Source organism: Rhinopithecus bieti, unplaced genomic scaffold, assembly GCF_001698545.2.
Source record: "Rhinopithecus bieti isolate Rb0 unplaced genomic scaffold, ASM169854v2 scaffold_48679, whole genome shotgun sequence".
Classification (NCBI taxonomy): Eukaryota; Metazoa; Chordata; class Mammalia; order Primates; family Cercopithecidae; genus Rhinopithecus; species Rhinopithecus bieti.
Window position 1 is genome coordinate 691,090 of NW_016819378.1, and position 13,674 is coordinate 704,763.

General features: G+C 46.6%; 1 protein-coding gene across 1 annotated transcript in view; it reads left to right on the forward strand.

Moving 5' to 3' along the window:
• Window positions 1-284: 284 nt before the first annotated feature.
• Window positions 285-13,674, forward strand: part of RDH16 (retinol dehydrogenase 16) — a 20,799-nt gene continuing 7,409 nt past the window's right edge. The window contains 4 exon segments of the mRNA XM_017858849.1: window positions 285-419; window positions 1,742-1,817; window positions 2,536-2,658; window positions 2,661-2,781. Of these exon segments, the coding sequence (XP_017714338.1) occupies window positions 285-419; window positions 1,742-1,817; window positions 2,536-2,658; window positions 2,661-2,781 (455 nt within the window).

A 13,674-nucleotide genomic window follows, 5' to 3' on the forward strand; every position in this document is an offset into this window, starting at 1 on the left:
GGCGAGGTGGTGGGTGCCTGTAGTCCCAGCTACTCGGGAGGCTGAGGCAGGAGAATGGCATAAACCCGGGAGGCGGAGCTTGCAGTGAGCCGAGATCCGACCACTGCTCTCCAGCCTGGGCGACAGAGCGAGACTCTGTCTCAAAAACAAAAACAAACAAACAATAAAATGCCTGAGGGCCTCCCTGCCTACCATAGCCCTCTGTGTTCTTAAATCCTCCTGTCTGAACAGAGGCCAGACTCTCATTTCACCCCAGCCCGTCTGGGTCTGTCCTCTGCAAAGTAATGTGGCTCTACCTGGCAGTCCTCCTGGGCCTGTACTACCTTCTGCACTGGTACAGGGAAAGGCAGGTGGTGAGTCACCTGAGAGACAAGTACGTGTTCATCATGAGCTGTGACTCACGCTTCAGGAACCTGCTGGTGAGACAGCTGGATGCTACGAGGGCTTGCAGGGGAGGCTGCGGGTGGTAGGGACAGGAGGGTAGCGGCGGCCAAGGCAGCTGGAGAGGCCAGGACTTCAGACAGGGCTGGGGAGATGGTGACCCATAGGACATCACAAGACAGAGAGCATTTTGCTGCACTGCCAGTGGGGCGGAAGAGGGCGTGTGGGGGACAGACTACACCAAAATCCCTTCTCATGCCTGGTTTGGTGTTTGCTTCTCTTCTGTGTGTCACTTTAGGGCGGAGACCTGAGTATCTGGCTAACTGCGGAACATTCCCAAGCACTTTTATTTTCAGGCGGCTGAAGCTTTTCCATTTTCAGAGCAGAAGTCTAGGGAGTGGTTGTGCTTGGGGCCCAGGGGTTAGAGGATCAGCCTGTGGTTAGAGGCCCAGTCTCTGGGAGAATGTGGGTCCTGACAGCTTGGGCCATGAGACCATCGCGGGATGGGGGCCGGGCAGGATCAGGCTTCTGATCTCAGGCATTTTCTCTACTGGTTCCTTCACAGTTGTCCCTGTTGGAGGGCTTTAAGATGATCCCCACTTGGCTCACCAGACACTGGGGCTTGCCGAGGAGCTGCAAGGGACTTCACATCAAACACGGAGTGATGCAATTCCTGCTGTCTTTTGGGCGGGAAAGGAGATCATTGATTGCTTTGTTTCTGATTGTAAATGCGAAAACATGCGGAGGAAATTTATAGAAGAGGGATAAGGAATTGGAATTTTAAGATAGGACGATAAGAGAGATTTCTCATTGGAGAAATGATTTAGAATGAGGCATGCGGATGAAACAACATTCACCGTAATCCCAGCCTCCAGGGTTAATCTCCCTCTACTTTACGCATTCTGGGGTCAGCATTTTCATCATCAAATTTCTTCCACAACGTAACAATCAAGGTCTCCATATTCCAGCATGTGGAGAGACCATAATTTATTAAAGGGATTCTATGTCGTTGAATGCTGAAGTTTGTTACCCACTTCTCCTGGCATAAGTAACATCTCAGTAACGATTCTCTACCAAAGTTTGTTGACAGGCTTAGCAGTGCTATCCAAGAAAAGTAAAACTATTGAATCAAAGAATCCTCATTCCTTCAAGTCCAGGAAAGGTTTCTGAGTGGGGGAAGGGCTACCATTGCAGGCCTTATTGTTTTTCCAATATTCCTAGGGTCAAGTTCTGTCTCCCATACCCCCCAGCCGCCATCCACTCACACCCCTGCCCCTGCTGGCCTGGAATCCGTAGCTCTGTAGCTCCGACTACTCCAGATCTTTCATGCTATTAGTTTGCTCCCCTGTGTCTTCTATAGAATCTTCCCCAAAACTTGCTGGGCCCTATGGGGATAGGGCAGAGGTGGCCTTGTGGGATCATGGGAGGAGAGGGTGGTACTTCCTGGGGCAGAGAGTAGTCTGGACACCTGTGTGGCATAAGACCCCCTTCCCTCCTCCCCTCCTGCTCTGGCCATTCAGTCCACAGTGAGCTTTGGGATTCTCAGGTACACAGGGTGACCTTTTCTTCCAGGACAGATATTGCCTTGGCATTATTGCAGGTTGTAGCATAGCTTGTCCTCTGATGGGCAGTGCAGGCCTGTTCTCTAACTTCTGCCAGTCTTAGGATTTAAGTGTATCTCTCCTAACCAGGATACAGAAAGTAATTACTCATGTGTTTTTCTTATTCTTTCCTTTCCTTTTTCTTGTCTCTTCTGTCCTTTCCCCTTGGTTTCTCTGTCTTACCTCATTCCTATCTTCCTATTTCCTGTGTCTGTCTCTCTCCCCTGGAGAGATATTTGTTTGGCCCTCATTCTGTTTTCTCAAGTTCTGTCCATGCACTTCACAGCACTGGCTTTACTGCATGCTGGGTGCCAGGCACTAGGAGCAGAGATGGGAAGGACCACCCCTCACCCCTAATACCTTGAAATGGGTGCAAACCTTGAAACTCTGAAGCCACCTCATTCTTATTTCCTCTCTTCCACTCCTTTCCCTTATTTCATGTAGCACATTTGTTGACTCAACAGATACATTGAACTGGAAAATGAACTTGCACCCTAACTGTGTCCACCTGCACAAACACAACAGTGATGCTCTCATCTTCCTACCATCCCAGGACTCTGGGGCCTGGTGAATAACGCTGGCATCTGCCTGCCCTCCAGCTGCAAGGAGTGGTTGATGGAACAGGACTTTGTGACCATACTGTTGGGGGTGATTGATGTGACTCTGAACCTGCTGCCCTAATGAGGAAGGCCAGGGGCTGTGTGATCAACCTCTCCAGTATCGCGGGGCAGGTTTCACTTTTTGGTGGAAGCTACTGCATCTCCAAGTACAGTGTGGAAACCTTCTCCGACTCCCTCTGGTATTGGCCTGGGACAGGGCCCTACCTTGTACTCCTGCACCTGTTCTGTGGGAGCCCTTTGCAGTAGTTTTATGTAATCATAGCCTTAGAGGCCCCTTATCAAGATGCCTCTCTCTCATCCTGTGTGTCCTGTTGCCCTTATGGATTTAGCCAGTCACTTCTTGGGAACAGCTTCTGCATGTTCTGGGGAGGGAGGGGCCCCAGACCAAATGGTTCCTGAACTCACCTTTGACCCTATTGAGTGGGCCTCATAGGCAGAAAATGTCTGAAGCAGATTGGAAATGGCATATTTGGCTCCAGAGCCCAGGATGAAGCCACTGTGACATGCAGTTGCAGGGAGCCTAGGAGACATGGGGTGAGCATCTTAGTCCATACAACAGACTCTTTAGGCCCTTGGTTGAGTGCCCAATATACTCAGTCCAGGACAACAACAAGATTTTGGCCCTGACCGAAAAGCTCTGACACCTGAGAGAGGAGCAAGAGAGCTAGAAGGTTGGTTGCCAATTCTCATAGGGGTTATGACCCAGTCAGCCCTGCTGGCCATGGCAGCCACCTGAGTTGGGGAAGTTCCTGGAGATGGGGTCTGAGCTGGAGATTGAGGATCCCCACCTGGCAGCCTTGAACAGAAATGGGGGAATGACTTTTGTCTTCAGCCTAGGCCCAGGGGGAGCCTCAGCCATCTGCCTGTGCTGTGGGGTCCTCGTGGGGTGAAGCACAGGGCCAGACCTTGGGGAAGGCTGGGCAGGTGGGTGCATGTGGGCTCGTGGAGGCCCTGGGCAGGAGCTGTGCTTCATGCTGTTGGCAGTGGAACCCCCCAAAAAAGGATTTGCTCAGGAGAGCTCCTTGGTCTAGTTGACTTCTAGACACCCACTGACTGCAGGGAGCCCAGTGGCTGTGAGTGTGGGGACCCAGACTGAAGGCAGAGGGATGCTCCTTAGAGGACAGCTGCCATCACCCAGCTCAGAGGCCAAGGAGATTCCTGGGGCAGGAGAAGAAGGGAGGGGACTGAGGACTGCAGAGGAGGTAGAATATGGGAATTCTGGTGATCCATTGGATGTGAGGGGCATAGGAAGTGATAGCACTGAGGTGCTGCCTTGCTCTTGAATTGGTAGGACTTAGGGTTAGTAAGCTTTGGCATGTAAAATGTGGAAACCCCAGAGAGAGGCAAGGCCACCATCATAACTTTCATCTGCTATCTGCTGCCCTTCCCAACTCTCCAAGCTTTCTAGCCTCTTCCACTGCTGTTGCATGCTGGGTTTGTATTGGGTTTCTTTGTTTTTTGTATTTTGCCTCCTAATATTTCTGAAGTCCTTGCCCTTCTGTGTGTCTGCCATGCAGGAGGGAGCTCTCCCACTTTGGAGTGAAGGTGGCTGTGATTGAACATGGTCACTTCAAGACCAGCTCTGAGAGGCATTTACAGAACCTCAAGGAGCTGTCGGACTAGGCCAGCCCTGAGGTCAAGGAGATCCTATGGGGAGAGGTTTCTGACATCCCGTGAGTAAGCTGTGGACAGTGGGGAGATAAAGAAATCCTTGTCTAGAAGTCTGGGTCCATCACTAGTGCCTCCAACAGTGTGAGAGTCTGTCCTCCAGACTCTGCCTCCCCAGCAAAGTGAGGACATTTAGTCCATTTAGCCATGTGGTCAACTGGTCACCTAAAAGAAGAATCGAAGCTCCTATAATTGAAACCACTGGCTAATCTGAACCTCTCATTATTTTGAAGAGGAAACTAAAGCCAGAGAGGGTAGACACCTGTGGACTCATGGGCAGCTGGGTTTAGAGATAGCTTATTTTCATGTTCTTAGGCTGTTAATAGAGACCTTCAATTTATGCAGCCCAGATATCTCAAGAGAGGCCGAGGGGGCTTAGTGTGGAACAGGTTTTGCTGGAGTGAGGGTTGGGGCACTCCCTGGGGAATATGGATGGATTAGACTTGAGGCATATCATTGAGGGGCCTAGGGATTCTTAGACACTCTCCTCCCAATTCAGAGCTCTAAGTGGAAGGGGAGGGATGTGCTAGTACATTAAGGATCTTTTTTTTTTTTTTTTTTTTTTTTTGGGACGGAGTCTCGCTCTGTCACCCAGGCTGGAGTGCAGTGGCCAGATCTCGGCTCACTGCAAGCTCCGCCTCCCGGGTTCACGCCATTCTCCTGCCTCAGCCTCCCGAGTAGCTGGGACTACAGGCGCCGCCACCTCGCCCGGCTAGTTTTTTTTTGTATTTTAGTAGAGACGGGGTTTCACCGTGTTAGCTAGGATGGTCTCGATCTCCTGACCTCGTGATCCGCCCGTCTCGGCCTCCCAAAGTGCTGGGATTACAGGCTTGAGCCACCGCGCCCGGCCACATTAAGGATCTTTTCTCATTCTGAACAGACTTCAAAAAAGCACGTAGGAGCCTTTGGTCAAAATGCAGTACAAATCTATCATTGGTGACTGACTGCATGGAGCTGACCACCTGCCACCCCTGCACTTGCTATGCAGCTGGCTGGGATGCCAAGCTTCTCTACCTCCCCATGACCTACATGCCCACCTTCCTGGTGGATGCCATGCTCCGCTAGGTTCTCCAAGGCTGGCCAAGGCCCTGTGAAGCCAAGACTCAGGTGCATGTTTTCATGGATTTGGGGTATGCCATGAGGGGCGATGTATCAGGGAGAGAGAAATAGGTTACAGGGAGGAAGCTCTTAATGTCAGCAGGTCATGGTTCCCGCCTCCTTCATGACCTCCTGGCTCAGATTCTCCCGGGAGATAATTCCATTCTCTGAAGATATTGGTAGGAAGGTGCCAAGTTATCCAGCTGAGTAACAAGGGACTAAATAGCCCTCCTGGGTTCATTGTCACCTTGGGTGTTCACTTAAGGCTCCAAGCCTCTTGGGCCATCCTTGGGCTAACAACTGGGGAGGCTTTGAGCAGTAGAAGGAGCCTCAGACCACTCCGTTACCTCCTGCCACCTCCTTGGGCTGTGCATTAATGCTGGACCAGTCTACACCATCCCACGGGGTGGAAATGGCCTGGAGGATGCGAGGGAACCTCTCCTCTGAAGATCCCTATGCACAAGGTGTGGGGTGGGGGAGGTGACTATTATGTAACCCCACAGGCCTCAGGAGTCATCCCAGCAGCAGTGACTAGAAGGTGGTGTCCTAGGTAGGGATCTCTATGAGGAGAAATAAACCAATGTTCTATTTGTCCTGAAAGCAAGAACTTCCTTTGATTCTTTTGTTCTAGAAAAAGTTGATAGGATCACCCATGTGCAGTGATTTGAATGTTCTTGTGAAGCTATACTTGGATTCCAGACACATGAGATTGCAATCCCTCTCTGAGTCTGGGTTCCCTCTGCCAGTACCCAGAGTCACTCCAGAAAGCCAGGTCACTGTCAGCCTCTCTAGGACTACAAGTCAGAGGCAAAAAGAGTGAACGGGAATAGGTCCTCTCCTGATATTGGAATTCTCTGCAAGAAAAAGTAGGAGATCCCAAAGGAGAAGTCTGATCTCGGAGGCTAAGAAAGGGAAAGAAGGGTAATAGGCTGAGACCTCCCGAACGGCTGGGAGGGAGGAATGGAGTGACTTACATAAGTAGGCACCTGAGTTTATGCCCTTTCATCTCCTGAAGATACCCTTTCCCTAGCTTTGAGTGGCCTTGGAGAGCAGTGACAGGAAGAGGCAAGTGCCTTAAGGAGGTCAGAGGATGAGAGGCATGGCCTGAGGATGGATTTGAAGAGAGAAGTTGGACTATCCCTGCCCTCTCTCGGCCCTTCCTACCACCAAGATGAGGGAAAATTGTTTTCTTTCCAGGGTTTCTGGAGTATCCTTGGGTCACAGAAATAGACCTAAGGACAAGCCAGCAAGGAGATGTCAATAAGGCACTGGCAGGTCCCAGGTCCCTTCCCTGCGGCAACTGAAGCCTCCTCCCCTCACCTGTGCCCTCTCTGTGACCCTCAGTGACCAGCCCTTACTTTAAAGTCATTTCACTTTCCCTGTGCCATCCCTCAGGTCCCCCACCATATCCCAACACACCCCCTCCTCCAGTGGCAGGGAGTGAGAGTCACATCTGGACTCATCTTTCTTGTTTTCTCTCCCTTTGTTGAGCCCCTGCTATATGCTGGAGAGAAATTCTCTTGAATTACCTGGTCCTCATCCTCTGTGTCTTCAGTTTTCTGAAGACGTTGCAAGTGTGGACTCAACACAGAAAGCATTAGGAGAAAGGGGTACAGATTCCTGGGCTCAGTACAAATTGTAGTTACAGGGTACCATCTCTGATTTCTCATTTTACTGATTTCAGGTTAAAAGTCCAGGATATGGGGTCTTTAGAGAGCCCTGTGTCATTGAACAAATCATGTTCAGTGTAAATCATGTTCATGTTCAGAGGTCAGATGTTGCAGGACTGCTGAATTTAAAACACGTAATGAGGCTGGGTATGCTGACACCTGCAATCCTAGCACTTTGGTAGGCCAAAGCGGGTGGATCGTCTGAGCTCAGGCATTCAAGACCAGCCTAGGCAACATGGCGAAACCTGGACTCTATCAGAAATGCAAAAATTAGCTGGGCATGTTGGTGCATGCAGCTACTCAAAAGGTTGAGGTGGGAGGATCACTTGAGCCCAGGAGGCAGAGGTTGCAGTAAGCCAAGATGGCACCACTGCCCTCTAGCCTGAGTGGCAGAATGAGACTCCGTCTCAAAAACAAACAGAAAAAAAACCCCAAACAAACAAAAGTCACGCAATGAGGAGAGGATGGAGAAAGATGGTGGAATAGAAGGCCTCACAAATCCTTCTCCAGTCCCAACCCCACACCAGGACAACAAGTTAACATCTACACAGAAAAGAACACTTTCATAAAAACCAACAACCAGGTGAGCACTCATTTTACCTGGTTTTAATTTCATATTGCTAAAAGAGGCACTGAAGAGATAGGAAAAAACAGTCATGAGTCACGGACACTGTCCTTCCCCAACCCCTGGCTGCAGAGGCATGGTGCTGAGAGTGTCTGTAAGTGCTGGAGGAGGGAGAACACCGTCATCATGAGGCACTGACCTCAGAGTTGTCCTGTTAGAGTAGAGAGGAAAACGAGACCAAACTCAGCTGATGCCTGCCTGGGGAGGGAGCATTTAAACCACCCCTAGCCACCGGGGAATCGCTGATCCGAGCAGTCCTAACTTGAGTGCCCATGAACCTCACCACCAAGGGCTATGACGCTCTGTGTCTGCAAGTAAACTTGAAAGGCAGTCTGGATCATAAGGACTGCAACTCCTAGGTGAGGCCTAGTGCAGAACTAGGCCCAGAGACAGTGGATTAGGGGGACACATGACATACTGAGACACCTGCTGGGGCAGCCAAGGGAATGTCAGCATCACCCCTCCCCTAACTCCAGTCTGCACAACTTGAGGCTCCAAAGGAGACCCCTTTTTTCCACTTGAGCAGAGGAGAGGGAAGAGTGGGAAGGGTTTTGTCTTGCATCTTGGATACCAGCTCAGCTACAGCAAGATAGGGCAATAATCAGAGTCATGAGGCCCCTATTTCAAGCCCTAGCTCCCATATGACATTTCTAGACAGACCCTGGGCCAGAAGGGAACCCATTGCCTTCAAGGAAAGGACCCAATGCTGGCAGCATTCATCACCTGCTATCTGAAGAGACCTTGGGCCCTGAATAACCAGTAATTCCTAGGTACTAATCAAGGGCCTTGGGTGAGCCTCTGAGACTTGATGGCTTCAAGTGAGACTCGGGACATTCCCAGCTATGCTGGCTATGGAGAGAGACTCCTGCTTGAGAAGAGCAGAGGGAAAAGTAAAGGGGACTTTGTCTTACACCTTAGGTGCCAGCAAGGCCACAGTGGGGTAGAGCACCAAGTGGGCTATTGTGTTTCCTGATTCTGGGACTTGACTCTTGGATGACATTTTCTGGACATACCCTGGGCCAGTGGGGAGCCTGCTGAGCTGAAGGGTAAGTTCCAGGCCAGGAAGCATTCACCACAAGCTGATTTAAGAGATGTTGGGCCTTAAGGGAACATCGATGGTTGTCCAGCAGTACTTCTTGTGGCCTAGGGAGGCGGTGGCTGCAGGTTGAGGTTCCTCTGCCTTTGGAAAAGGAAGGGAAGAGTGGGAAGTACTGTGTCTTGTGGTTTGAGTCCCTGCTCATCTGCAGTTTAGTAGAATACCAGGTACACTTCTAAGGTTTTTGACTCTAGTCCCTGACTCCTGCACAGCACTTCTGGGCCCATACAGGGTATGGGGTACCTCATTGTCCTGAAGGGAAGGACACAGGCCTAACTGACTAGGGCCTTGAACAAACATAGGTAGTAGCCAGGGACTGCATACAGCACGCCTTCAGGGAGACCCAGCACTGTGCTGGCTTCAAGTCTGATGCAATGCAGTCATAGTGGTGGTGACACAGGGGTGTTTGTGTCACTCCATCTCCAGCTTTACATGGCTCAGAACACACAGAGAGGGAGATTCTGTATGTTTGGGAGAAAGGGAAGAGAATGAGACTCTGTCTGATATTCCAGATTATTCTCTCAGATCTTGTCCAAGACTATCAAGGTGGTACCTCTACCAGTCTGCAAGAACCATAGCATTACTAGGTGTGGGGTGTCCCCTAAAGCAGATACAACTGGAATCACAACACTTAAGTATTTTCAAGTATTTGGTAAGCCTTCCCAAGAACGACAGTTACAAATAAGCCCAGACAGTGAAGACTACAATAAATACATAAGGCTTCAATTCCTAGACACTGAAGAACATCTACTAACATCAACACCATGAAGGAAAACTTGACCTCACCAAATGAACTAAATAAGGCACCAGGGACCAATCCTGAGAAACAAATATGTGACCTTTCAGACAAAGAATTCAAATAGTTGTGTTGAGGAAACTCAAAGAAATTCAAGATAGCACAGAGAAGAAATTTAGAATTCTATCAGATAAACTTAACAAAGAGATTGAAATAATTAAAAAGAATCAAGCAGAAATTCTGGAGCTGAAAAATGCCTTTGGCATATTCAAGAATGCAGCAGAGTTCTTTTTTTGTTTTTATTTTTTATTTTGCTTTAAGTTCTGCGATACATGTGCAGAACATGCAGGTTTTTTACATAGGTATACACATGCCATGGTGGTTTGCTGCACACATCAACCCATCATCTAGGTTTTAAGCCCCACATGCATCAGGTATTGTCCTAATGCTACCCCTCCCCTTGCCCCCCACCCCCTGACAGGCCATGATGTGTGATGTTTCCCTCCCTGTGTCCATGTGTTCTCATTGTTCAACTCTCACTTATGAGTGAGAATATGTGGTGTTTGGTTTTCTGTTCCTGTGTTAGTTTGCTGAGAATGATGGTTTCTAGCGTCATCCATGTCCCCGCAAAGGACATGAACTCATTCGTTTTTTATGGCTGCATAGTATTCCATGTTGTATATGTGCCATGTTTTCTTTATTCAGTCTATCATTGATGGACATTTGGATTGGTTCCAAGTCTTTGCTATTGTAAATAGTGCAGCAATAAACATACATGTGCACATGTCTTTGTAGTAGACTGATTTATAATCCTTTGGGTATATACCCAGTAATGGGATTGCAAGGTCAAATGGTATTTTTCATTCCAGATCCTTGAGGAATCGCCACACTGTCTTTTACAATGGTTGAACTGATTGACATTCCCACAAACAGTGTAAAAGCATTCCTATTTCTCCACATCCTCTCCAGCATCTGTTGTTTCCTGACTTTTAATGATTGCCTTTCTAACTGGCGTGAGATGGTATCTCATTGTGGTTTTGATTTGCATTTCTCTAATGATCAGTGATGATGAGCTGTTTTCATATGTCTGTTGGCTACATAAATGTCTTCTTTTGATAAGTGTCTGTTCACATCACAGTTCTTTAACAGCAGAATTGATCAAGCAGAAGAAAGAATTAGTGAGCTTGAAGTCAGCCAGTTGAAAACATATGGAGGAAATAAAAGAAAAAAAAAACAGCCGGGCGCGGTGGCTCAAGTCTGTAATCCCAGCACTTTGGGAGGCCGAGACGGGCGGATCACGAGGTCAGGAGTTCGAGACCATCCTGGCTAACACGGTGAAACCCCGTCTCTACTGAAAATACAAAAGCTAGCCAGGCGAGGTGGCGGGCGCCTGTAGTCCCAGCTACTCGGGAGGCTGAGGCAGGAGAATGGCGTAAACCTGGGAGGCGGAACTTGCAATGAGCTGAGATCCGGCCACTGCACTCCAGCCCGGGCGACAGAGCGAGACTCTGTCTCAAAAAAGAAAAAAAAAAAGAAAAAAAAAACAATGAAGCATGCCCTCAGGATCTAGAAAATAAACTTAAAAGGACAAATCTAAGAGTTATTGGCCTTAATGAGGAGGTAGAGAAAGGGACAGGGGTAGAAAGTTTATTCAAAGGGATAATAACAGAGGACTTCCCAAACCTGGAGAAAGATATTAATATCCAAGTACAAGAAGGTAATGGAACACCAAGCAGATTTAACCCAAAGAAGACTACCTCAAGGCACTTAATAATCAAACTCCTAAAGGTCAAGGGTAAAGAAAGGACCCTAAAAGCAGCAAGAGGAAAGAAAGAAATGACATGCAGTGGAGCTCCAATATGTCTGGCAGCAGACTTTCCAGTGGAAACCTTCCAGGGCAGGAGAGAGTGGCCTGATATACTTAAAGTGCTAAAGAAAAAAACTTTTACCCGATAATAGTATATCTGGTGAAAATATCCTTCAAGCATAAAGGAAAAAGAAAGAATTTCCCAGACAAACAAAAGCTGAGGGATTTCCTCAAGACCAGACCTGTTGTACAAGAAATGCTAAAGGGAATACTTCAGTCAGAAAGTAAAGGACATTAATGAGCAATACATAATACCTGAAGGTACAGACCTCACAGGTAATTGTAAGTACATAGAAAAACACAGAATAGTGGAACATTGTAACTGTGCTGTGTAAACTACTCTTATCCTAATTAGAAAGAGTAAATGATGAACTGATCGAAAATAATAACTACAACAACCTTTTAAGACATGGTACACATGATATAAATAGAAACAATAAAAAGTTTAAAAGTCAGAGAATGAAGTTAAGGTGTTGAGTTTTTATTAATTTTCTTCGTGCTTGTTTGTTTATTCAAATAGTGTTAAGTTGTTATCAGGTTAAAATAATATGTTATAAGATAGCATTTGCAAGCCTCATGGTTACCTCAAACCAAAAAACATACAATGGATACACAACAAGTAAAAAGCAAGAAATTAAATCACATCTCTAGAGAAAATCACCTTCACTAGAGGAAGACCAGAAGGAAAGAAAGAAGGTAAAGAAGGTCATAAAAAACCCAGAAGACAAATAACAAGATGGCAGGAGTAGGTCCTTACTTATCAATAATGACGTTGAATGTAAACTAAACTCTCCAATCAAAAAACATAGACTGGCTGAATGGATGAAAAAACAAGAGCCATTGATCTGTTGCCTACAGAGACACACTTCACCTATAAAGACACACATGGACTGAAAATAAGGGATGGAAAAAGATACTTCATGCCAATGGAAACCAAAAAGGAGCAAAAGTTTTATCACAGATAAAATAGTTTTCAAAACAAAAACAAGAAGAAAAGGACTTCTTTCCAAGAAGGTTGCTATATAATGGTAAATGGGGTCAATTCAGCAAGAGGATATAGTAACCACTTTAAATACGTAATGTGTGCACCCAACACAGGAGTACCCATATATATATAAAGAGAGAGAGATAAACCTCAATGCAATAATAGTTGGAGACTTCTGCACTTCATTTTCAGCATTGGACAGATCTTTCAGACAAAAAAAATCAACAAAGAAACATCAGACTTAATCTTCACAGTAGACCAAGTGAATCTAGTAGATATTTGCAGAACATTTCATCCAATGGCTGCAGAATACACATTCATTTACTCAGCACATGGGTCATTCTCAGTTATAGATCACATGTTAGATCATAATATAAATCTTAAAATATTCAAAAAATTGAAATACTATCAAGCATCTTCTCTGACCACAATAGAATAAAACTAGAAATGACAAGAATTTGGGAAACTAAACAAATACATAAAAAAATTTAAAATATGCTTCTGAATGATCAGTGGGTCAATGAAGAAATTAAGAAAATTGATATTTTTTATTTTTATTTTTATTTTTTATTATACTTTAAGTTCTAGGATACATGTGCACGACGTGCAGGTTTGGTACATATGTATACATGTGCCATGTTGGTGTGCTACACAGGTTAACTCATCATTTACATTAGGTGTATCTCCTAATGCTATCCCTCCCCCTCCCCCCACCCCACGATGGGCCCCAGTGTGTGATGTTCCCCATCCTGTGTCCAAGTGTTCTCATTGTTCAATTCCCACCTATGAGAGAGAACATATGGTGTTTGGTTTTCTGTCCTTGTGATAGTTTGCTCAGAATGATGGTTTCCAGCTTCATCTATATCTCTACAAAGGACATGAACTCATCCTTTTTTATGGCTACATAGTATTCCATGGTGTATATGTGCCACATTTTCTTGATCCAGTGTATCATTGATAGACATTTGGGTTAGTTCCAAGTCTTTGCTATTGTGAATAGTGCCACAATAAACATACATGTGCATGTATCTTTATAGCAGCATGATTTATAATCCACTGGGTATATACCCAGTAATGTGATGGCTGGGTCAAATGGTATTTCTAATTCTAGATCCTTGAGGAATCACCACATTGTCTTCCATAATGGTTGAACTAGTTTACAGTCCCACCAACAGTGTAAAAGTGTTCCTGTTTCTCCACATCCTCTCCAGCACCTGTTGTTTCCTGACTTTTTAATGATTGCCATTCTAACTGGTGTGAGATGGTATCTCATTGTGGTTTTGATTTGCACTTCTCTGATGGCCAGTGATGATGAGCATTTTTTCAT